We start from the raw sequence: 26,354 nt of genomic DNA, 5'->3' as shown, positions 1-26,354 counted from the left end.
CATATTGCACTGCATGACAGATAAACTGCATCCAAACAATAAAAACAAATGTGACCAATGCATTTCTGTTTTTCCACTGTACAGGAATGTAAATGTGTGATAAAGATTGTGCGTAGGTCAGATGACCTCCCCAAATAAATATATGTTGATAAATATTTTAAAGACAGTTTAAGGGCATGTAGTGTCAAAATAAAAGTTAGCTCAAACAATACATTGATCATGAATAAATTCCCACCATACACCCACGATGAAAAACTCACTGCCAGCTCAAAAAGCGCTGAATCTTTCTTGACAAAAGCTCCAAGGCCAGAGCAGGGCGACGTGAAAAAGCGACAGTTTTGTAAATCGCCTTAGTTCAGTTTTATTTAATTTAAGAAAAAAAAAGAGAGAGAGAAAGTAAATGATAGCACTCGGTGACTTTCTTTTCACATATTGAGACGGTCAGTGCACGTGGCCAGATGCAGGGCAAGGACATGCTACAAAATTAATGCTAATTGAGGGGTAGCATACATGAACTATGAACTAATCAATACTAACCCGGTTGTCTAATGGAAGCCTTTAACTGCAATTCATTCAAAAGGACATCATTCATTATTCATGGCTTTTTTGCTGGGTTTCAGTGGGGCATCTTTACAAGGGACCATCCACGCAGAAATGAGTTTAGCAACATGCGTTAATCTCCCAACAGAAATGTCTAAAATCTCAATATTTCACAGAGAAGTCTGGCGTATTCAGGAACGCAGGAAGTACTGAACGATTCTGGGAACGTTTTACATGACCTAAATGTGACATCAGCTCATCCTCACAAAAGGCAACTGAAGACGTGCTGAAGACTGAAAGGTGCCTGCACCACCAGGCCTTGCTCCATACATGCACTCCCTAATCTCACCAGTGTAAATGTCATTGCCATGCCCAGCATGCTCATGAGGTGAGGGGGAAATCCAATCACAAGGGAGATGGGGAAGTAAAGTAAAGATATGGGGTGGGAAGGAAGACGGCGCAGAGCTCCGAGAGGACTGCGATTTTTTAAAATGAAAAATGAGACGGCGGAGGACAGAGGCCACAGTGAGCCTTTGAACTCCCATGACAAATCATTGAAGGACATGAGGCAGAATATAAAGATACAACAACAAATGGAGATGGATGAAACCACCAACACCGAGGGGGCTCAGGCCATGTGAGGAAAAAAATGAAAGGGTGTGAAGAGATGAATGTTACACCTCCACAGTGGTTTTCTCTCTGTACACACATTCGCTTGTTTAGTGAGAAACCAGCTGAGGACAGGCAGGCTTTTAATCTCCCGGGTGGCCACATCTGTCCAAGTATCCTTGAGCAAAAAACACTCGGGTCAGAAAACCATCATTTCGGGAAAAAAACTAAAGTAAATCGGCTGGACTCACGTGACCCCGCATATTCCTTTGTCTGTGCTCGGAATACCTTTCAAGATATAACATTTGCAAATTGAGTCCTTGGGCTACATTATGTCATTAAATGTCTTGTACATGTAGTCTTAGATTTACGATTACTTTATTTTTCATTGAAATTAAAATGTGTCCTCGCTTTAATACCTGATCAGGTTTCACAGTCATCAGATTAATGCAAAAGGGTTCAAACATTACAATATAACAACCTTGTTGGGGGCTTTTACATGTTTAAAATGTGGGTTTATTAGGCTATTAAAACTTAACCACCAAAAAAGATGTTATAACATCAATACTTGAAAAAGGGGAATCATGTTTAATTGCCCAAAAGTGTGAAATATCAGCGTTATAACTTGTCTGTATCTGTTTATTAATGATTTATAAAGTGTTAATAACCTAGTGTAAAATATCAATATGTTATAGCTTGTGTATAATTGTTTATTAAATCATTTATAAAGTGTTAGCAACCAATTAATTGACTAATACATACTGTGTTATGAATTATTTTGTGCTTCTGTATTTCTGTGTATTGTTTTTATTTCTATTTTACTGCACCGTGTTTAAGTAAAAAAAACAAATTAATAAACTGAATTGAATAACCTAAATTATAAATGAATGTATGAATTGCTTATCTAACGGCCGTCTCTTCGTGAAGTTGCACCGAAATTAATATTCTTTTTTTACTTAAACCTTTTTTAGTAGCTAAAATTCAATTCTGTAAAATATAAGAATGTTCTTCTTATGGAAAGAGATATTGTTGATCAGTGAGGCAAACATGTAAATAAATATATAAAAGAAGTACTTGGAAAGCCTCATACATTTTAACATTCATTACATTTGCGGGCTGTAATGAAATAAAGTGTTTATTTCATATCTACCCTATTATGACTTCTGAATTCCAACTTTATGGAAGAAAATAGCGAATGAAACCAGGGGCAATTTAGGGGTTCGTCATCTTGCCCAAGGACACTTGAGGTGGATCGAACCACCAACCTTCCACTGAGGGGACGACTCACTCCCCCTCCTGAACCACAGCTGCACCTACTGATACCAATTCATGCTGTTTTTCATTGGGTTGCAGTTACAGCCTGTAATGTATTGCAAAAACTTCAACCCTCCCCAGTGGAAAATAAACAACTAAGTATGTATGATTCAAATGAGAAACTTGCCGCCTGTGTGTGTGTGTGTAAATAAAACTGATTTGATTCAACACCACAAGTTATTCTTGTTCTGTCAAGAGTGCTTGTGTTATAATGGAGAGAAACACATGGCAGTCAGTCACTTAGGTAAACTAGAAGGAAGACAAAAGTCAACTTTAGGATCCCACGCTCAATTCTCTGGAGTTGGAGGTGGATTTTAAGATCTCCACTTAATGTAAAGGATATTTTTTATTGCTTTTGATATAATTTAAAGAGCTCTCTATCAAATGTTGTACTTTACAGACAGGACTGTGCACGTTCAATTATTGATGTTGGCAATACAGTTGTTCAACTCCCCTCGAGAGTGCATCAAAGTGTCAAACAACTCCCTGAGCATAGCTAGATGTTCAGCCATGTTTCCACCAAGTACATCGGTTCAGTTTGGTACAGTATGGTACGTATTGTTTGGCGTTTCCATTAGGAATAGTACCAAAATAACTGGCCCCATAACATTCCACTCTTCAGTGCCCTTCCCTTGGGGTACCAGAGTAAAATGGTAAGATGTGGTCACCCACGAACATGACAAGATAAACTGCGGCCATCAGGCACATCCCACACCCCACCTACCAAGTAAAAGGTATTGCTCTCAGGGCTTCACCATTCCAAACAGTACCGTAATGTACCAAACCGAACCATACCATGATGGAAAAACACCACTCTAGTGCTGCCCAACACATTTTAAAGCTGATACCAATCTCGTGTTGTCACGAATATTTTGCATACGGTACATCTCATATCTTCTATTTCTTACATTCTACGAGTTTGTATCGGTCTATCCATCTTTGTTGCTCTGCGGGACTTCACTTTCCCATTATTGTGAGCATTAAGATGCACGAGAGGCTGCGAGACGGCTCCGTTGATTATCCTCAATTACACGGTGCCCATCAGGGGAGCTGGCCCGAGTCTGGCAGCTAATCATCCACGGAGAAATGAGGATAAACTGACAAAGGCTACACTTGAACACTTTCAGATTTGTGCTTCAGCCCAGAGGAAGCCTCATGTCACCGTCCTTCCTGTGACAGGCCAATAATTATTAAATAGAATTAAACTGACAAAAGCGAACGGAGGCTTTTATTGCCAAACAAATTGCTGTAAAATGAGTATTTATTAAATTAAATTAAACTTCCTAAAAGGTTGGGTTTTTAAAAAAAAAAAAATTTAGACATCATTTTATTAGTTTTGCCGTCTCACGTCTCTCAGTTCACTTTAAGACATTGGGGACACGGCAAACCAAATGTGTCCAAAGAGGAACAGGAGCTGTCACGCAGGCAGAAAAGTTTTAAAACAAAACCTCATTTTCATCTGATAATTCTCTGCACACAATGACGGGAGACACAGGTCGACCCGGCGGCTGAATCTCAATCACATTAGCAAAGGTGATATTGGTTTATCCCCGAAACAATTTAATCACGTTCATTTAACAATTAAATTGATGAGTCAGATCATTTAGTTCCAAATCAGTTTATAACTATGTACTTCATTAATTAAAAACAGACTCTATTAGGTTCGTTATCAGTTTGTTACCTAAAAAAACACCAAAGTTAGAAAGACTCAGTACGTTTAATCAAGCTAAGGCCGTAGTCCGACTAAGGCAGGCAGTCGGACAACTTGCCTTGTCTGAGTATAAGTGCGGAGGAGAAAATCGATTTATTGGCCATGTACGTCTGACCTCTGAAGGTGGCGCTGTATCTCTCTAAAAGCTAGTGCGTATAGAATCAGTTTCCTGCTGACCTTTACGTCACAGGAAAACAAACGGTGAACAGCGAGATGTACACATTAGATCAAGGGGTAATCGGACTATGAATCGCATTATCCAGGTATGTCAGTCAGACTAAGATTAAATCAATTTAAGTAACGTGTTTACACGACATTAAGAAAACAGAATTATTGTCTTGGTTTAAATAAAAATCTGACTTAATGACATGGCCAACCTAAAAAAAAAATTTGTGTGGTCAATAAAATGTTGAATAATATTGATCAGTGTCGTCAAACCTTGTTTTCTCCAAAATGATTCAGTTTTAATGTATTCTTTTTTATATGGAGTAAAGACACCAGACAATATTCACATTTAAGAAGTGGAAAAATCACAGAAACTGGTTTTAAATTATTTAGAAAACACCAAATTATCGATTATCACAATAGCTGACTATTCATTAAGTAATCGATGAATCATTTCAGCCCGAACTCCTTATTTCCTTGTTAATGTGTGACCCTGGATAAAACAGTGGCTGTGGCTGTGTCTCAAGGTGTCAAACACTCACTACAACTTCTCTTTCCCTCTCTCCATCTCCAAACCCACTTGTCCTCTCTTGCCAAGGCAGCCATTAGGGCCATCTGTAAAGAGAGGCACTGAGCCGTGGTTGCATGTTGAGCTGCCAACTTCTTGTCAACAATAACAGATATCACTGACAAAACAGGTAACCAGTCACTAAGACCTGGACTGAAGTTGGTTTTATTTTACCCACAATTTCTCATCTGTACAACAATGTTTCAATGATTTCGGGGGGGGGGAGGGATTAATTTAGAAACAAGACTGAATTGAGGAGAGAATTTTCAGTTATTGTTGGGTATCACACTTCACACTACCCAGTTTGTTTTCCGCTCCACTGAGGATGTAGCAACATCTGTCCCCCCTCCAGTTGACTGAAGAGACAGCACTGATGAACCTCATCAGGAACAAATGTTGAAGCAGCTTTGAAAACAGAAAATAAATCTACTGGCAGCAACAACTTTTACCTAAACAGGAAACATGGTGATGTATGATGAACGTGACTGACAAAAACCAACCAAATCTTTGTCACGACAGTATTTTATGGACCAGCAACAACGGTGGGGAGCTTAAATCAGCACGTTTAAGGGATTTGGCACTATCATTCACCACACCCCCATTTTAAGACCTTAAAGTGCATCTGGGTGATAAAATGACAAAGACAGAGAGAGCATGACTGATGTGAGTTCACACTCCACATCATTGGGTGGCAGTAATGCACCCGAACCCTGAAGAGGAGACAAATGCGACGCACTCACGACCGCGGATCCATTTCTCAACGGTGCGATGCTTGCTGCACTAACTGTTATGCAAAATGCAAAGCTGGCCATGGAGGAACTAGAGATATTTGAGTTTGTGTGGAAACTTGGTACAGAAGCAATAGTGCATGATTTTATTATTAATCATGAGAAAATACACTCTGCAGTAGCCAAAAAGGTACAGCTGAGCACCAGGGGCCTGGACTATATCAATTCAAATACAAATGGTATCCAACCGTACGGGCACTGACAGACCATTTCCCTTTTTGTTTTTGCAGTAGTGAAGTTTATTTTTTTTAACCCATTTTCAAAGAATAAAATCTAACCGAGGTTAGAGTGACAAAAACATGAAGGTAACAGAGGGACCCTGGAAAAGCAAACAAACACTGACAAGGAAATTACTCAGACATTTGCACAGTAGAAGTGACTGTAAAATTTACAGTTTCACTCTTGGAATTATTATATGTGAGCCACACTGAAGCAGTTTTTTTTTCACAAGGGGCAATAAATGTTAACATTTTTAATGTGTAAGAGTCTTTTTTTCTTATTTTTTTTAACGTTCATGCCGGCATTTCCTAAAATGTTTAATATGGGGGACACACTTTATAAAGACGGCAAATTAGAAATTGTGAGAAGAGCAAATGTGTGCATAATGTAACGCTTGTAATTTCCCCCCCAAATAAGTGCCTCAAATGAAAAACAATGATGATGAAAGTCAGAGCAAGAATTTATTTTTTCCAAGAGACATCTGACAAGCTGAAACTGAAACTGTTAACGGAGCTTCAAGTTCTGGACAATAAGAACCAAGCAGGAAGCAGGGATGGGGCGATGCCACTTTTTAGGTGTCTAATATCACAAACTCAAGTATCTAGCGATAATGATATAAGTCCAATACGGTCATTTTAGACCATTCATGAACTATGAAGCAGCTGTTTACAACACATTTGAGCCGAGTCGTGTCAAAGACATAATTCCCCCACTGTGTAACAGATATTGTTCTTCCCAAACATGACTCCGCTAAAATAGTTTTGCTGATTTGCAATATATAGGATTTTTGGATTGTATCAGATTTTACATTTCTATCTGTCCGACATCAGATCTAGTGATTTTGGCCAGTATCGGACCGATACCAAACAATACCGATTCTCATCAGGAAGTGAATGCAGGTAACTGCAACATAATTGCCAAAGACCCAGACTTTCAGACTAAAACAGAGCCAGCAGATTTTTAAACATTCTAGTAGTGGAGGCGACAGGCGTAAAAACTGTAGGATGAAGGTAAAACAGTGTGGATGTAGCCTCATTTTCCAATGGGGTAGATGAAGGCAATGGTTGACGAACTGAAGGAACATCACAAACAAATAAACAAATTTCATTCTAACTAAATTTGGCAACTTATATGAACACAACTTGATGACTAGGGGTGGGAATGATACTATACATGGTCCACGATACCAATAATATCACAATACAAGACAATCATATAGCGTTATATCATGATATCTGTCTAACTGGAGAAAACAAAATGTCAATGTGAAATGTTAAAAGTGCAGAACATAGAGAACAAAGTACATAAAGTCTATCTATTGAACGTGGATGGAGCATCTCTTAGTGTAGCTTTCTCCACCATTATCCCACTGTAAACTCCCTCTTCTTCCACTAATTTTCACTCATTCATTTCAGCAGCATGCCATGAAGTAGCAACACCATTTTGTAATTTTAAAATCAAAATTTGCCCTGGTGTATCGATTATAGTGTTACACAATGAAAGACGACGATATATCACCAAATCGATATTTTGACGCACCCTAAATGATGACTTTGCTTTAAATAAACCTAATTTGAGTGTAGCTAAACTCTACAATATTAGCATGTGGCCAAAAAACAAAGGAGTAAAAAGTTTCCGTATCAATAATCATAGCACCGTGTCAAGTGTCCCCTCAGGACACAAGTACACAACGGCAAGAACAGATGTCCTCCATTTAGCCATAAAACCAGACCAGGGAGAAAATGCAATGAAGGTCGTCGGAAATGATTAAATATTTAAACTATCAAAGTCGTGGAAGACGCGACATAATTAGAAATGTGCTTCATTACACTGCATATTCCCATAATTTGACACACTCAATTCGAGCACTTTTATGTCAGTGACCTTTCAAATATGAAGTCCCACATCTGGTGTCGAGTCTCCGCCAATGGTGAAAAAGGTTTGAGTGCATTTGTATAAATATACAGGAAAATGAATGGTGGTCTGAAAAATAAACCTTCACAATTGGTTACTGTACCATTTTGTAGTCGATTAGTGTAAACATATAGCTGTTTCATTGTACTGTGGTTTTATTTCCCTTAATAAATACTGTATTTTAACTGCAACCTTGCACTGGTAATGCCGTACAGTATTTTACTGTGATTTAGCAGTATTTTGTCTGTAATTATACAGAAACATATATACATAAATAAATGTATAAATACTGTAATTTGCTTCACTTCACAGTGGTAATTATATGAGTTTGATACAGAGCTTTAACTGATTTTTGTCATTTATTCTACTTCTCTCAAAGTCAAGGAAAATCTGTTTGTCTGTCCATCTGACTTCCAAAGGTATAACTGTCCGACGGCTGGCTTGACAGACTTCAAACTCGGTGTGCATCTCACTAAGGGCACCAGTATGTGCAGTGCCGACTTTGCCGGCGTTCGGACAAAGAATGCGAGCGATATATCCTTAAAAGGACTACCTCCGCCCACCACACGAGAATTAACAGAGACAGATGCTGCCCTCACCTTCCCTTGAACTGTACGCCCGTTTCCGCGGCAACTGCGGTACTAACACACTTGAATGTTCTTTGTGAAAAGAATGCAGTGCAATGCAATGCAAAGGGAATAACTGGATAAATCACACTTCTAATAAATCACTTTCTTGTAATAGCCACACATAGTAATTTCACAATAAAACACGAAGTACCGGTATCATGATGACTACAAATCCTGGACATTTTTTACAGTGTGATATAAAACATAAAAAGCCCGTTTCAGACTTTAACTCTCATTGGCAAACAGATATCAGTTCTATAAACAGGAAGTTACAGTGTTAAGATGCGTCTGATGTGTGGTGAGGACAGTGTCAGAGTGGAGAAAAAAAGTTGATGAGGTCTCTGACCTGTGTCGAGGCTTCAGCCTCCCTCTTGCTTCGGCCTTGAGAAACCCACTGCGCCGTCACCGTCCGTCCCCTCCTCGGCCCTGGACGACACAAAGCAGGAGAGAGATTAATGGGACTGTGGGGTGGTTACACACACTGTTGCGTCACATGTGAGGAGCGGTCGACGAAAGGTGGGGAAACGGCCACGCTCGATGGTGAAAATGTTGCTTCTCTTCAGGGTTGCAGGGTTTATAGACTCATCCCAGAGTGGCCCAGAACCAAAACAGGGGCCCTGTGTTGAAATATGACCAATTACATCAAACACAGGGCATATGAAATACATACCACGGGCATAAATGATTCAGGCGAGGTGATGGGCTTCATTGCCAATCCCCAATCTGTTAAAAAAATGCCCAGCTCATCTGCGATCAGTACTTGAGCACACAATCGTACAAAACCAAAATTATTTTCAATATGAAACAACCCAATTTTCAATTTTCATTGCTCTAACTTCTTACTGTTAAGACTGCAAAAACAAATCAATTAATAATATATTCAACCACTGCTAAACTAATTGCCGACTCTTCTGATAAGTGATGAATCAGTTTAAGTGTTTTATTTTATACAATAAAACTGTAATTTCGGCTTCTTAAAATGTGCCTATGTTCTAATTTCTTTGCCGTTTTATGACAGTCAAGTGAAAATCTTTCATTTGTGAACATCACAAAACACTGGAGGACGTATTCATATCGACTTTTTTTGGGGATAAACAACAAACAACATTTTCTGCACAAGAAAACTACCATCAAGGAAACAATCTCCAGTCCAGAAATCATTCATATATTTAAGTTGCATATCCTTACATTAGATTAAATTGGTACGTCACGTCATAATTCTCCATCTCCTCCAAGAGAATATTGAAAGGAAACTTCCCACTGGGAGGAGGCCCCGGGGAAGACGGCCGGCCTGGGAACGCTTCGGGATTCCCCCAGAAGAGCTGGACAAAGTGGCCCGGAAGAGGGAAGTCTGGGCTTCTCTGCTCAAGCTGCTTTCTCTAGACCGGCCCCCTTTCGACCAGACTAGATGCTCATTTGAGTTTTGATGCCCCTGATTTACATCTTCCTCAAAATGTCTAGTTAATTCTGACTTGGGTAACTAAATAAATTAGAATAACTCTCTTATAAGGCATGTACAGATATTAATCATCTTTAACTTGGAGACCTGCACCTGTGCTGATCTATCACGACACCACTACTGTACATTATATAAGCGCAGATTAATATCAGACCTAAATTAAATTCAAACGCGCATTAAGTGATGATCTTCGCCTTTGAAAACTGTGAAGACGACATTAAAATTTCACCACATTTCACTTAGACGGTTGATCTAATCATTTCCACACCCACAAGCTGTGTGCCGACATTATCATTCAGCTGTAGTGGTGTTTGTGTCCATTTGTGCTGCACAGCTGTCTGCTGTGGCTGAAAACACCACTGTGAGAGCAGCAACTAAAGAAAAAAAAAAAAAAATCACACACAGTAAAGTTGTGGTCCAGGGAGATAATGAGGCGGCATGAAGTCGAGGTGGAGCTGTAGATTCAGCTGGCAGATCTCGGGAGGCTCATCACTATGAATGAGCAAACCGTTTCACACTGTTTTTCCATAGTAATTTCTTATTTTACTGCAGAAATATTGATTTTTAGCCACATGTGACTTGCATACTTATAGATATCTGTAATAGAATCATGAATAATTGGTGAAACTGGCAAACAGCCCAAATTGTACTACATTAAACATTAACCTTGTTATCATAGCACAAGCCAGTACAACAGTCTGGAGCAGGACTACAGTGAAACACAGACATCAGATATCACGACTGTGATGTAAAGAAACGTCGCGCACAAAAGGTGTGTGATCAGGGAACACAGTCGAGTCCCTGACTGCCTGCTGGGAAACTAATGAGAGAGGCCGCTGGACTGTGTGTTGGCGGGAGATGAGTTCCAACAGTCGCATAAAAACCTCACAACAATTACACAAAGGTGCGATTTAAGGATACGAATGCATCTGTGATGCAAAAAAACATGAGTGCATGTGTGCTGAGTGGGCACTGACCGTGCATAAATAACGGACATAGGCTCCCACACTCCCAGAAAGTAATGTCAATGCTGTGTGTTGAGACACATTAGAGATGATTTTCTGGCATGACCAACAATTAATCACACCAGGACAGTGTAAGGCAATTCCAACCTTATTTTTTTTTGATGTAAAACCAGGTTTTCATCATGGTACCATTCACTTTCGAATGGTAAAGACCTGGGTCAGGCTTGTGTTTCAACTCAGAACAGTAGCTTCGCTACTGTTTACAGTGTTTACAGTGCGACAACAACAAATAACGACATTGAACGCGACTCGGCAAACAACAATTGAGGACCCACCCTGACCGTACCATTACTCTGAGGGAAGGGTGCCAAAAACGTAACCCAAAAATGGTTGGGGTCGGTTATTTTGGTACCATTCCTAATGGAAACGCTAAAAAATATGTACCAAACTTTCCACTCGGTGGAAAACACGACTTAAGTTGGTCAATTTAGAGTCTCCTATTAATGTCATACAACCTACGTACATATCTTTCATCATAACTGAGCTGTTTGTGTTGATGCATTTACCACCAAGCCATAACCAGCCATTTTGAAAATGTTTTTCTCCAAAAGCATGGCAGACACTCTCATTCCAGTCACGTTACAGTGATGCGGTGAGCGTCTCCTTCTCTCTTTACAGCATGTCGTCTATGATTAGTGTAGCATTTACGTGATATTTCAGATTAACGAATCATGTCCCCAATATCCAGTCCAGTGATTTTGACTGGAATCTGACTGCTGCAGACGCGGAGCATCAGATCAGCTCATCACTAGAACGGAGACACGACAGGAAGTCATGAGGGACTGGGAGAAATCTTCGTAGGAGCTGAACACGGTGTTCACAGCAACACAGAAGAGCTTTCATACAGTAGAATGTCTCACAGCTGCTTAGGGCATAGATTCTGGTGATTGCATTTATGAGGTTATGGAGATGACATCTCAAGTTACACTGAGGTTAAAGTTCATGGCTCAGACACTCAGTTAATTGCTGCTGCCGCTGTGGAGAAGAAAGACCCCCCCACTCATAGGGCTAAGGGCATCTCCTTGATTTCACCACATCATAAAACACCAAACACATCTTTGGAGCAGAAAGGTCAAGCATAAGGACCTGATTTGGTAAGAAGTGCCATTCAAACAGGCTCATGTAGTGATCAAACTGAATTTTTTCAATGTGATTTTTTGAAAATACATCTTGAGACCTGGTTGGTTGAAGCAAAAGTTGATTTTTTCTTTTCTAGCACAGACCAAAGATATTGATGTTATTTTAATAAAAGTTAAACTGTGCATACTGTGTGACTGTTCGCCCGGGCCAAGGGGTTATAAAATGTGTGAAAATTAATACTGCTGTGATCCAAGTCGGAGCAACATTGCACTTGTGTTGAATAATGGCTCCCATTTTCACAGAGCAGGAATCTCAACAGACGACTAGATCAGCTCGGATGACTCATGAGCTCACTTCAAATTGACAAAAACACTTCTTGAGAAGTCGAATTTAAAAAGAGAGTGATTCATACCCATCGGCTCGGGCAGCCATACATTCTATCACAGATAACGCCGAGACGTCACCACTTTATCTTGGCCCGGGAAACAGTGAAACACACAGACAAAAGGGCTTCCAGAACTTTCATTTCAACTCTGGGGAACATTTAGCAGATATCATCTGGAAGACAGAACAAGATGCAATATAAAGGCTGGAGAGAAAAGGGGCCGTGCAAGGACCAGGGTGTGTGACTTATCAAGCAATTCAATCAAACATCCAAACACTGGGACACAAGCAAAGAGGAGAGCAGCACATCAAAGCTTTTGTAAGAATCCTTTACCCCTTTTTTTTAACCAAATGATTAAGAGATGATGAAACTGGGAGCCAAAGGAAAACAACCAAACAAACTGTCTGGCATTTACCTTCTGAAAACCGAACCAATAATCAGCCAAATACTATGAATAGAGTTATATTTAATGATCTGTATTGTATCCATCCAATGCAATATTTACCTAAATGTTAAACAAATGTGACTTCGTCCATGTACTGAAGTTCCCGCCAAAAATATGAAATGACAGATAAACCTAACGACGCCGACGTGAAGCAAAGAGCTCGACAGAAAATCAGTCAGCTGAAGTTTGTCGGTACTTCACAAACACTGACTTCGCTCAAGGTTGCGGTGCGAAGAGTGGAGCTTCTTCACCCCTCCCCCGACAAATGATGACCAGACACACACTTCGACGGATGACCCAAGCGCAGCGAGAGATGTGGTTCACCCTAAAGTGACAATGAATTGTGACCTGCTGAAGATAATTTTGTGGTCAACACCATGAAAGACAACTGAATGAAATCTGCGGGTTAAACTGTTAGCACTGCTACCCCAAGTGGGGCAGTGGACGAGGCACAACAAGAGTTGTAGCAGAAACAATTGTCCAGGTCCACATCCAGGACCTATTGTTTGCCTTAATTCGAAAACAGGAAAGTGACAACAAGAATGCATTATACATCAAATACAGTAGATGCAAAGCCACATGAAAATTCTAGTATTCTCTGAATATATCCGTATTTTGCACAGTTAAGTGGCTTCACAAAATTGAACCGAACTCCCTACTGAGCAAGACTGCTTTCTTAGCCATTTACCCTTTAGCAAGCATCTAACTAAGCTCAGACCCCACTGGGAAAGTCCATCACACTGCTCGATCACGAGCGCACAGTCAGGAATCCACACCACAGGCCTCTGCCTTGTTCTTGTCACCTATTCTCTTAAAAACATTGAAATCCCATATGCCTAGAAGGCACTCTCTCCGCACTGTAATCCATTAATCTGTCTCGTTGTCAAGTGTGTTTTGTGCAGTTGTGTGATCTGCACGGCTGAATAATGTGCACAAAGGCTCGGCATGAGGGAATAAAGGAAGCCTTACAATCTGCCGGAGTCAGGACTCAACATCATAGGCAGCGAATTCAACAAGAAATCAAATGATTACATCCGTGTTTTTTTTTTTTTGCTTAGAGTCTGGGAAGATCATTGCTCTCTCCCCAATGTGAAGGTCACCATTAATCGCTGATGACAGTGAAAGGAATCCATAAAATGTCAGCAGCACTTGGCTTGGACGTGCTACAGACAGGAGGAGACATTTCTGTGACATTTGAGGATTTCAGTAAAGGGGAGAGGCAACAATAATAAGTGAAGCAGCATGCCATGGGAATAAATGGGATGTCTGAGGTCGCCTGAGTTGAAGATGCCGTTTTATCCAGCTCTCTTTACCTCTGGCATGTGGCTCTCACATGCTGTACACAGTATGGTGTGTTTCACTCACTTTCATTTCCATTGCATCCTCACATCGAGGAACAACATGGGGCCAAACCATGGCTCCACCTGTTCTCCACCATGTGGTGTTGCTCTTGGGCTAAAAGTGACTGATTGCCTCTACCTTGGAGGTTATGTTTTCAGTGTTCGGTCACTGCTTTTAACAGGATTGCATGAAAATTACGAAACACATTGTCTTGAAACTTGGAAGGGTGGGGTCTGGACCGAGGAAGAAACCATTAACCTTTGGAGCAGATCCAATTATGCAGGTTAATACAGGAATCTTAGCACTTTCTTTAAAGAATGACTCTGTGATTTGTTCCAGAAACACCTTCTTGTTTTCTATTTCTGTTGAATTCCTCTTCACGTCCACATATCCATAGAAATAATGTTGTCTGGCGAATAAAAGTACACAAGTCTTGGAAAGGTTGCAAAAAGTTGCTCCCCTGTCAAATCTCTGCCTTCAAAATCCAAAAATACAGACTGCCTGACAAAAACTAAAAGCCGGCTGGAGGAGAAGAGCTCCGTGATACCGTCTGCATCAGTGTTTCACAGACATCGCTTTTTTAAAGATGACAACCCCTCACAACCCACTTCACAACATAAATTGTGACAAGAGCAAATGTGTGCATATCAAAACACTTTCACTACCATTTCTGTATCACCTAATATCACTTTTGAATAGCTAACGCAGATACGTCCAAGATATGATTAATTGTGCATATGTTATTTTCTAAATCTTAAGTGAAGGGGGAATGCAAATGTATTCAGGGACCCAAAATACATTTCTCGCAACCCATGTGAGGACACTGACCCAGTCTGTGGGAATGACTGGTCTACTTCATGTCTGAATCTGGGTCAGGTCAGTGAAGTGACCTCAGCCCCAAAATATAGATGCAGCTCACTTTTACACACAGCAAATGACAGATCCACAGAGAGCCAAGAAAAACTACTACAGAGCTGGTAAAACCTTATTTTGATGGGGCTTTCTATGATTTTTGTCGTGGTCTGCGGGGGTAAAAACCACAGAAACAATTCAGGCATTTTAAATCAAAAGCGCTGTGCATCAGTATGCAGAGTCAAGTGTTGTAAGTGGACAATAGATCAAAGCAGGACAGCAAAATGAAATGTCCTAAAATAGATCATACATTTCCCCACACTATATTGTGCATGTGTTCTTCTGCTTCTGCTGTAGCTCTATTAGAAACACAGCTATAGATGGAATGCCTCTCTCTCTCATGATTGATGCTCTTTCACTGTGCAGAGCTGTCTTTTGTGGCACTGCTACAACTACTACAGAGAAATGCAAGCTCAACCTTCCCCACTACTACTACTGCTGCTATATCATTATCTTCTAAAGCAGTGGTTCTGAGTCTTTTTATACCAAGCAGCATCTGAGAAAATATTGAGCTCTCGATGTAACACCATTAGTCCCAACGTTGAAACACAGTGGTGTAAATAGACCGAGCAAAGTCAGCTACGGACATTTCACAGGAGGTAGATTTATACCCAATAAGATCATTTGCTCTCTCGTCGTCCTCCTCTTCCTCACATACACTTCACACACTGGTATAGTGAAATTAGATTAAGATGGAACGAGAGGTAAGGTGACTTTGTTACATTTTCTATGCACTCTGGTCAAAATTCCTCAGCTCCACTCCGATCACATACCGTGGTAAATTCACAGTATTTCTGATGTGTGCCACCAGAGGAAGCTCACGTACCACTGGTGGTAAACGTAACACAGTTTGAGAACCGAGGTTCTAAACTACAAGCAAAGCACTTAAAGGCTTTATCAGGAAGAAGACAGGGACAGTTTAGAATTCAGACACCACCTGCTCCATACAAATGCTCCAGCTAGAGATGATCACACACATAAATCAGTTCAAAGGTCTTCTTCAGTGTTTGGTGAGGTGACGGAGACCTAGACCTTTAGCGGCGAGAATCGAATTCATTGTCGAGTCAAAATGAATGTTTGTGCCAAATTTGAGACATTTCCTCAAACTGCTCTTAAGGTCGAAAGAACATAACTGATGGAGAGATTTGAAAGCACGGCTGTTGCCAGGTGTGGAGGCAGGAAAAAATATTGAACCATCGTTAGTGGAGCGCAGTGAAATCAGTTACCTACAGCATGGATGAATTTTACAACCATGTCATTTCGGTAACCAAGACCTTTTCCCCCCATAAATGTTAGGAAATACTTGACGTTTGCACAGACACTTCCCGCTCTTATCACAATTGCATACAGTGCCACACAGTGCCAGTATAACATGATGAAAATTCAACGTTTGTAAACTTGCTTATCTCCAACACAGCACAGCACTCCTCTCCTCTCCTCTCCTCCCCAATGCCCTCTACTTCTCTGTGGAGCTCACAGAAAGCAGATGCCCACTCAATCCACTCGAATTTGCATGGAAAATTATGTTTGCTTTGTGCGGGTACTTGAATGGCAGAAATGAAGTATTCATGCGAGACTAGAAAAGGCTTGTTCTGAACATAATCTACGACGTTGGTTATTTAAATAAAAACCTGGGACGCAGATCTTCAGAGTTGGCATGTTATATTGCTTTCACTCAAATAAAACGACCTAAATGGTCATTTATAAATGCAATGCACTAGCAGGAGGAGCTGGGAGCAGTATTGCTTCCATGGTCAAATATGGCACAACAGAAGGGATACAAGAGCAGAAAGAGCCAGACTGAAAGTACGTAAATAAGGGAGGCATTCCACCGAAAATAAATCACATTTACACTAATCATTGTTTTTTGGTGCTTTCATTATCTTGTAGTTCTATTTTGCGAGGGAAGTCTGTAGATAAATAGCTGGCTGTTATTTGTTCGGCGATATAGCTCATTTTCATTTGTGCATTATACACTGTGAATAAAAACACTATTATAGCATTTCAGTTTTACATTATGATCGCGTTTTCCTTGTTCTTGACGCCCGTTTGCAGAATTTATGTATAAATAACTGGGGCGGAAAAAAGGTTCCCCTCTTTCAAAGTGAAGTGATGATGTGAAAACAATGAATTGCTCAGCTCTCCTCTGCAGTTTAGCAGAGCTCAAATGGATAAAACATCTTATCGACCGGCTCCATCTCCAACCCCCAGATTCAGAGACAGCGCTCCGTGATGACCTCTTAACTGCCTCTTTTCCTGTACTCACAAGTCATGTTTTCTCACCTTCCTCCCTCCATCTGCTCCGTTATACCTCTTGCAATCCTGCTGCACAGTTGTACAACCGGCTCCACTAAAAGCGGATGCAGGAGAGCACTGAGCGACTTCAAAGTTTCACAGCATCATCCTGCAATCACTTTCAGACCGACGAATGATGAGTTGGACAAAGTTTCAGAGAGGCAGTTGAACATGTCTTTCCAAAACAGCTTCCCCCAGGCCCAAAGAAAATCAATTCTTGTTCAAGATGGTGTTGTACTCCACCCGGCGAATTGTTCAAGTTGGTAGCTTCATGAAAGTGTCATGATGGAAAGAAGTAATAAGGTGAATCTCAGCCTCTCACAGTCTGCTTTCCTGGATTTATAATCCACATTTAAATTGGAGTACGTCTCTGAAAGCAGCTTAAAGTCAGAGAGTTGACAGAACCAGCGCTGAAGCATTGTACTACATGATGTAATCCACATTGGACTTTGGGGAGTCATTAAGGAAATGGTTTGAGGCAGAATTATTCTTTCCCAGTGAACTAAGACAGAAGTTATATTCGAGAGTCTGCGAAATCCTCCGACGTCTCCTTCCCCACCTTATTACAGAAGACTCATTATGGTGGTTAGAGATGGGACTGATCTCATCCAATATCTGCAATCAGGTATATGGACTTGAAGATGTTTTCACTTTGTTGCCAAATTTTTACATCAAGGTACATACATGATGTATTTAAGTAATTTCTCTTTGAGTGTAAAAGATGATGCACACAAACACCTTTCTCCTTCAAAAGAACGTGCCTGGTCATGTGATGACACGGAACTCTAATGATGCCTTTTGGCAAAATGGGTCAATAGAGCAGCAAAGAGCATCATATGGAAAAGAATAGATACGCAATTAGAACATATGAGATCTGCAGCAAGTATATAAAAGGTCACTACAGCAAAGAAATGTGCTACATCTTCAAAACTTTTCTTTCTGGATGCTTCACTGTGGAATCCAGCATTAACAACAAAAGGTGTAACAAAGGTTACAATTATTTCTTCCCCCCCTACAGTCGATTAGACACCGCAGTGACCTGTGAGAAAATTGTGAAAGTTTAAATAGCTCCACGAGAGGGAAGTGCTTGGAGAAAGGAAGCCATTATTTCTAGACTGAAACTTTCATACTATCTTCAGCTGGCATTTCGGCTGCCATTAACTCCTGGAATCATCCAGATGATCATCGGCATTACCGATACGGAGACACTTTAGTGCAATCATCGATGGCATTGAGGCTTTTTATGTTCGTCAGAAGATAAACGGTGGCCAAAGATTTCAGAACACAGACCGAGGTGGAAGCCATTGACATTTAAAAAGGTTTAAGTTGTGTAGCTTTTGTTTTAAAACTGGCTTTTGCGTTAAACTTTTCAATTACAGATACATGAGATTATTGTTGTAAGCAAAGTTTTTACATGCTGCGTTATTTGGAATGTAGGACCATCTTTCACCAGGTGTATTCGCCAACAGCAACCATGCATTGCTGGACTTTGCTCCACTTTCAGTTCTAGATTATTCCAGGTTACAAAACTCCCAATAACATCATAATTGTTGATTTATTTGGCGTTTCCTGTTATTTGTTCACTATAATGAATAGCAATGCATCATCAACGTATTGAACAAGTACAAGCGCTTGTTATTCTCCAATGGTTATTATCACTGCCGCTATTTTTTTATTTCATCTATTTATCTTCTAAGCATGCTATTGCTCTCAGTAAGGCAAGCTTTCATATTTATTTTACAAAGGACATACTGTATGTTCTTTGGTGTGGCTTAAAGGATGGACAATAGTATTATGTTCTTAATGCAGTTAGTATTTTACATTTGGCAGACGCTTATCCACAGCAAAATGTTTTTACACTTATGTTAATTTCATTGCTTTATTATATAAATAAATGTGGGAAAACCCCTCTAAAGTATTCTAAATCTATTAGGTTTTATATGTGTGAATATGTCAAGTATATTGGGGATTGTTTCTATTTATAGCTCTATTTTTAAGGTAGTAATATAGATTATTGTCAAATCTGACGTTTGCATTTGCCTTAGAAATAAGAATTATGTGGTGTAATATTACAATCAGGCACCATTTGAGCATCAGTACAGTTTAATCAGTTCATCCTCGAGTTCAAGTGAACGTTTGTGCCACATTTAAATGAATCCCCTGAAGACATTCTTGAAGTGCCATGTTCATAGGAAGAGGGAATATTGGACAGATGGACGGACAACTCGGAGACGTAATGTTTGCAGCTACAGTTGTCGCTGGCACAGAGGCATAAAAATGACCATAAGTAACATTAATGTCGGTAAATAATTGTGGCGAACAGAGTCTGTGGAAGGGAAACACTGCATTAGGAAAACACTTTGTATTATCGCTTTGTAATGAGTGAGTGGACATGGACGGTGCCGGCTGGTGTGTGTAAAGTCCAGTTTTAAGAAGCATGAAATGGGCTGACGGAGCAGCTGCCACAGTCTGGACTGCTCCGCTTCATCGGCTCCTCTTAAAACTTCTCTCTCACACAAAGGAAGAGGACGAGAGACAAATACGTGAACGGCTGTTTCGCCAAATTACACGGACACATATTCTCACTCACATCTCGTAGGATGTAACCATGCAGACCTACATCTGTGTCTGAGATGTCTGCCTCAACAACAACAACAACATCATAATGTTATTTAATTTAACTTCTTTTATGGTGCCCTAAGCTGTGAAAACATCTCAAACAATTCGGGGGAAACAAATAAGTAAAATACATAGAACAATTATGTCAAACTGTTTTATGAATTTTACAAGCGTTACAAACCCATCAAACAGATGTTCTGCATATTTACATGGTTCTGGTAAAACACAAAGATATAAATAGGGATAGCACAACTCCACTTGTATGTCTTACTATAGCGATGATATCATTCCGCAGTCACTTGGCAGACGGTCACTGATTGGCTCATTTTACCCGACCCTATAGCTGCTGCTGTTCCATATCACGCCTGCCCAGTTCTACTTGAACTGAATCCCTTCTTCGTTGTTTTCCTTCTCTTCCTTTCTTCCCCCCTGGGGTTAAAGCCCAGCTGTGCAGAGCTCAGATGGCACAGCATATGCTTTCCTTGCCAGCCATTTCTAGACTGAATGTGAATTTTTTTTTTTTTTTATCACACAAAAAACTGGATTAAAGTTTGCTGGATGGTGACAAGGAGAGAAAGTTAGACAGAAAGATGGGAGGGATGTCACTTTCCCCGAATAAGTCATTCAAATGTATTCAAAAATGCAGTAGTACAAGCACAAAGCACTGAGAAGTGAAATGCGGGATGTTTAACAGTGGAGTCGATTTTCCTTCACGGGGCGTTTAGGACACTTGGTTGATGTGGCCAACATCCTTGTTAAAAGAAAACAAGTTTTTGTAATAATGTTTGTGTGCGATGGTGTCCCAACTCAACTGTTTTCTCAACTACATATTGCAACAAACATACTTTCTGAAAATTCAATACACTGAGAAATGAGAAAAGTTTGCTCAGCTTTGACTCGTTTCATGTGGATTTTCACACTTTAAGATGAGACGGGGCAAAAAAAAAAATAAAAAATTTGACCTTTTTTCCTTTGTGCCAAAACTTCCAACGCTCGGTATTGAACTTTGATCGAACTGTGATGCATATTTTATGTCAGGCTGGAAGATATGCACATGCACTGTCTAGACTGTCAAAATTACAAAGTATAAGAAATTATGAAACCAAGTACAAGTTTGTGTTTGATTTAAATTACTTCAAATGTAGATTAACAACCTTCTTTTTGGGGACGATATTCGTCTATTTCTTGATCAAAGGCATTTGCCATTTATTACACACAATAATTTTACACACAAACACATTTTTGTTCTCAGAAACATGATAAATGTTACTAAGTCACTAAAACTTTTTATTTTTGTTTTATTGAGGACCTGTTTCATGTCAGACTGTAACGATTAATGCATCGTCAACTACTTTTATAATCGATCAATCAGTTTGAGTGTATTTTCTGGATAATCAAATCAAGCTTTTAGATGTTTTCAGCTTCTTAAAAGTGAATATTTTCTGGTTTCTTTCCTCCACATCAGAAAGAAATCATTAAACCAAAGTAATTTTGGTTTGTGGACAAAACATTTCCAAGTTTGTTGGAAACAAAAAATATTCAGCCGATGAATCGATTATGAAAATAATCGTTATTTGCAGCCCTCGTTCTGTGTATTCAATATTTGGTTAAATCAAAATGTAAATTGGCTTAATATCTGGGCCCCTATCAGTCGACCTCTAAACCAAAGAGATGAAAACAAACATTATTTTGACCGTCACAGATCTGTGTGAACTGGAACAGGACGTACAGTCGAGTGACGACAGATCCACCTCTCACTGCAGCAAGCATCAAATTGTAAAAGTACCATAGAAATCGATAGTTCCCTGAATACATCACTTCTACTGTCGACATATAATGCCTCTAGAATATGCTGCTGCACTGTTATGGCTGTTTTCCCAGAGCGCCATTCTCATTTAAAAGCAAAATAACTGCTTAACTATTCCAAAGGAGCAACTCCCTCACAGTCACTCAGCTGGGCACCTCGGCAAAAATGCACCATGTCTGTGATACAATCATAAAATATTCACAAAAAGGTGTACCGTTCTGCAAGTTGTTCACTGTGTCTGAAGAATCAAACACAATAAATACAGTACACACGTCTTTTTCATGCAAAAGAAAGAAGAAAATACTTTTTTGTGGGAAAGATTGGTCCGCAGAAGGTGCAATGAGGATGATACAGTCACGGAGGGTGACAAGCAATACTGATCGCTGAAGGTTAAAGCTTTTAATATATTGATCAAATCCAGTCGAAATGCCTTAAGCTGGAGTTCAATACGATAAACAATGAACAAAAAGTAGGGCTGTGAAATACAACCTTACTCGTTTGCTTCATGAGAAAACAGTAGATAAAAGAGAGTCCCTTTTCTAGGTTATCCTTCCTTCCAATAGCCCAAGGCTGCTACTTTATTCTACTATTTATAGGAGTGCTGCTGACAAATGCACTTTTTTTTTTTGTTGACGTTAATAATGCATGTTCATGTTGGCGCTATTTCTTTTTCATAGTAGCCTCTACATGTCACAGAGAAATGACATTGTTGGGGCAAGATAAAGCAGCAAACATAACAGCCTGTTCCTCTACGCTATAGCGGTGTGTCCACTGAGTGGAAAGGTTTGGTACACATTTTTTTGGCGTTTCCATTAGGAAGAGTACCAAAAATAACGAGTCCCAACTGTTCCATATTCAGCACCCTTCCCTTGGGGTATTAAAACGGTACGTACCCATGACAGTCTATTACTATACAATTACTGACGTCATGTTGAGGCAAACAGACACAAACCGAGCAGACATCGTTGTCGTCATGCCGGTACAACGTCACGCTGATCTCACTGATGTTGCCATAGAGCACAGCGCACACTGCACCGACCAAGTAAAGGTAGTGTTTCTCAGTCAAAATGCAATCCTGAGTGCTTTACCGTTGCAAACCGTATCATGGGCAGGAAAATAGAAAAAATACTAATATGCTAGACATCTTGTCTTGGTGTCGCAGAGCATCCCAGATGCCAGATCTGTTCTCCAGTTAAGTTACACTACACCTGTGTAATTGTTCCCGATGTTCATAATTGGGCTCGACACTGGAAATGTATCGCTCACAACCAAATCGTTTGAAAATCGGCCTGAATTCATGTCAATATGACTAAAGACAGTAGGCTACATAAGGCTGCTACCTCCTTGACTTCTACGCTATGAGTCTAATCTTTTGAGCGGCTCTTTCAAATAAAGCTTTTACGTTTATTTATTTTGCTCAGTGAAGAAAATGTTAATTTCACAACAGAAGAGGCTAAATGACTCATACGAATCGGTATTTGATATTGGTCCAACCATATTGGATATCAGCAAAAAGTCCAGTAGCCAGCCTAGCCTGTACCTCATACAACCACAGGGCTGGTGCTTTGTCACTGGGATGCAGCAAATAAAGAACTGCACAGCTTTTATTGGCCTAAACCCAAAGGACAGTTGGTTTAAAAAAATATCCCATGGGGCCAAGTGACAGATGCAGACAGCACCAGTGCCCAATCCTCCTCTAAACAGCTTACTCTTACAGTATATTTCCTACATCCTTAATCCCCACAGACTTCATCTGCTAACCTCGCTCTTCATCTCCGTCTCTCAGTTTGAGTTTTCCAAAGCTCACCCATATCGTTCTGTCCCATTCTCTCCCTCCCTCTCTCCCTCTCTCCCTCTCTCCCTCTCTCCCTCTCTCCCTCTCTCCCTCTCTCCCTCTCTCCCTCTCTCCCTCTCTCCCTCTCTCTGTCCTCTTCTGGCTTCTCCTCAGGACTGAAGTGATGACACCGATCAGACTGAGGGTTCTCCAAGGGGAAAGTAGATCCCCATCTCGAACACTGATCATTGTTAAAGGCTCCGTTAACCTTCCTTCACACAAGTCAGAGTCACGGTCACTTTTACGGGGGTGTGAGACGTAATAATAACCAATGACATGTTACAAATTGTTCCTGCAATTCTTGAAAAGATCCATTTGCATATGAAAAAGTGTGTGTCTAGCTCATCTTTTGATCCCCGAGTGATGCAACACAGTAGACATTCTGAGAACTGGCTTTAATCAAGCTGATTCCAGGTGGCGTCAGAACAAAGAGCTCCCCATCAAACGGTGTTTCTTCTGATCATTATATTTATACTTTCATTTGGAAAATAATGACACTAATCTCCTGCTTTGTAGGGCTTTTCATCAAACCTACACATGTATCTCGAGAGTTGCCTTACATTCATCGACTCTGACTGTTCACACCAGGGCCGAACAATTAATCATTTGATATCACAATTGCAATTTGAAACACAGTTAAACGGCAAAAGCTGCAAATTAGGATATACCTTATGCATTCCTGATTTTGTGATTAAACTAGAATGTAAATGAAACTTGTTAAAATTGCATGGTAATGCATATGTTTTTTAATATTTTTGATATTTCGATTGGGATTGGGTGGCAATGCTCCATCTAATTTTAAGGCCATAAGATAGCGACTATTTAAAAAGAAGCCTGTCTAGAGAGTTACATCGCAAATCAAATCACAGTATCTGGCACAAATGAGATATTTTCTCTAAGCCATTCAGCCTCACTTCACACAAAGCACATTGAGCACAGTGAAATTACATAAAAAGTCAATGCAACAAACAAAGTAGTCACACATTCAGGGCAAAGTGGCAGATGTGTTTGCGCGGTCATGAAATGCCAATCAGCATTGATTCTTCTGATGACCTAGTATTGTATCAGGTATGGAAGACAGTTTCTGTGCCAACCCAAATCAAGCAGGACCAGATGGAAATGGTCTGCATTTATGTTGCTTTTCTAGACTTGATAACTCATTGCTGCTTTACACTACAGCAATTTCTCTATCATATATCTTTCATACGCATTCATACGCTGCCAGCACAGCTGTCAGGAGAAGTGCCTTATCCTGTAGACTAGTGGAACCAGGAATCAAACCCTTGACCTTCCATTCCAAAGACAACTCACTCTACCACTCAGTCACCATCGCCCTTCCAAAAAAGGAGAGGGCATAGAAGACAGTGAGCAAGGAATTTGGACTATCTGGTCTGATACTGTCCAAAAATCACTGAATAATTTATAGGAAAAAGAAAGAAGTAACATCCGATATGCATCATAAATGCAGGTAACACGCTGTAGAGGCAAGAGCTGCCAATGTCTTCCATGCAGAAATGGCTGGTTTTAGCAAGATCCGGAAAGTATTCGCACAAATATTTAGGCAAGGTTGTTAAACAAAGCTATATCGCAATAATATTGGAATCTGTAAAAATTTGCGATTATTAGGGACGGGGCGAATGATCGATGAAATATTGTGATTTTGCATGGCAATATTAGATCACTTTTAAAACACCCAGTATCGATTTTCTTGGCATATCATTTTTTAAATGATGTACTAACATTTCAGTCCACTAGATAGTGTCAAGTGACCAATAACGCTAGTGCTGGGTTTTTTTGTAAGTATATCGCAATATATGATTTCGCAAATAGTATTGTGGTGTCACTGGTGATTCTCCCCCCTAGGGATTAGTAATGGACACAAAAAAATTGTATCAAGTCACCCCTACTGGCAAATAGTTAGCGCCAACATCAGCCAAAAGAGAGAATTCATGGGTCGTCTTTGTTGTCGGTACTTGCAAGTTACTCCAGGCCAGACAGGATGCAAAAATATGTGTCTAAATAATCCAAAAAAACAAAAACCTATTTTCCCACAGTGTCAGTACACTCCCCTATCTCAATGGTTTTTTATTTTGGTTTTTTTTTAAGTTCTGAAACTGGATAAAGATCAATATCACCACCAAAACCATTTTTTATGGATCACAGCCTACATCCTCAGTGTTTTTTTTACACTGCACACAGAGAGAGAGAGACAGACAGAAAATCATTGCCAAAAACATAAATTCCTTATAGTAGTGCTGGTACAGAACTGAGGCTGATGTACAGGGGAGGATTATCAATTTTGCAGAGGAACAAACACAACACAAATAAGGTGAATCTACCTTACGTGAGACGATATTGGAGGAAACAGCTACGAGATACATTCAATGAACCCTGTAAATAGGACCCTGTAAATAATATTGTTGTTGCATATTCCTGGACACACACACACGGTTTGCATTTACAAAAGTCTGTCAAGTTCTTGCTGACATTAGACACACAGCACATCTGCCATCTGTCTGTCTCTTATCTACAAAGAGTGGGGACTCGCACATGTAATGACAGAGAAGTGTAAATGGAATTCTTCTGAGCTGAGCTACAGCTCCCTGGTATGTATGTGTATGTGTGTGTGTGTGTGTGTGTGTGCTGTCCTAGGTTCTCTGCCGTCAGTGAGGTGATCTAATCAATCCATTCACGT

At 40.1% G+C, this 26,354-nt stretch overlaps 1 protein-coding gene across 1 annotated transcript in view; it reads right to left on the bottom strand.

Annotated features, from left to right (window-relative positions):
- Window positions 1-26,354, bottom strand: part of adam19a (ADAM metallopeptidase domain 19a) — a 157,108-nt gene that overhangs the window by 123,987 nt on the left and 6,767 nt on the right. The window contains exon 2 of the mRNA XM_058624904.1: window positions 8,804-8,883. Within this exon, the coding sequence (XP_058480887.1) occupies window positions 8,804-8,883 (80 nt within the window). The remainder of the gene's footprint in view (window positions 1-8,803; window positions 8,884-26,354) is intronic.

The sequence above is a fragment of the Solea solea genome, chromosome 3 (genome assembly GCF_958295425.1).
Source record: "Solea solea chromosome 3, fSolSol10.1, whole genome shotgun sequence".
NCBI classification, from domain to species: domain Eukaryota; kingdom Metazoa; phylum Chordata; class Actinopteri; order Pleuronectiformes; family Soleidae; genus Solea; species Solea solea.
Note: the sequence above shows the minus strand (reverse complement) of the source record. Positions and strands in the feature narration are given on the sequence as shown.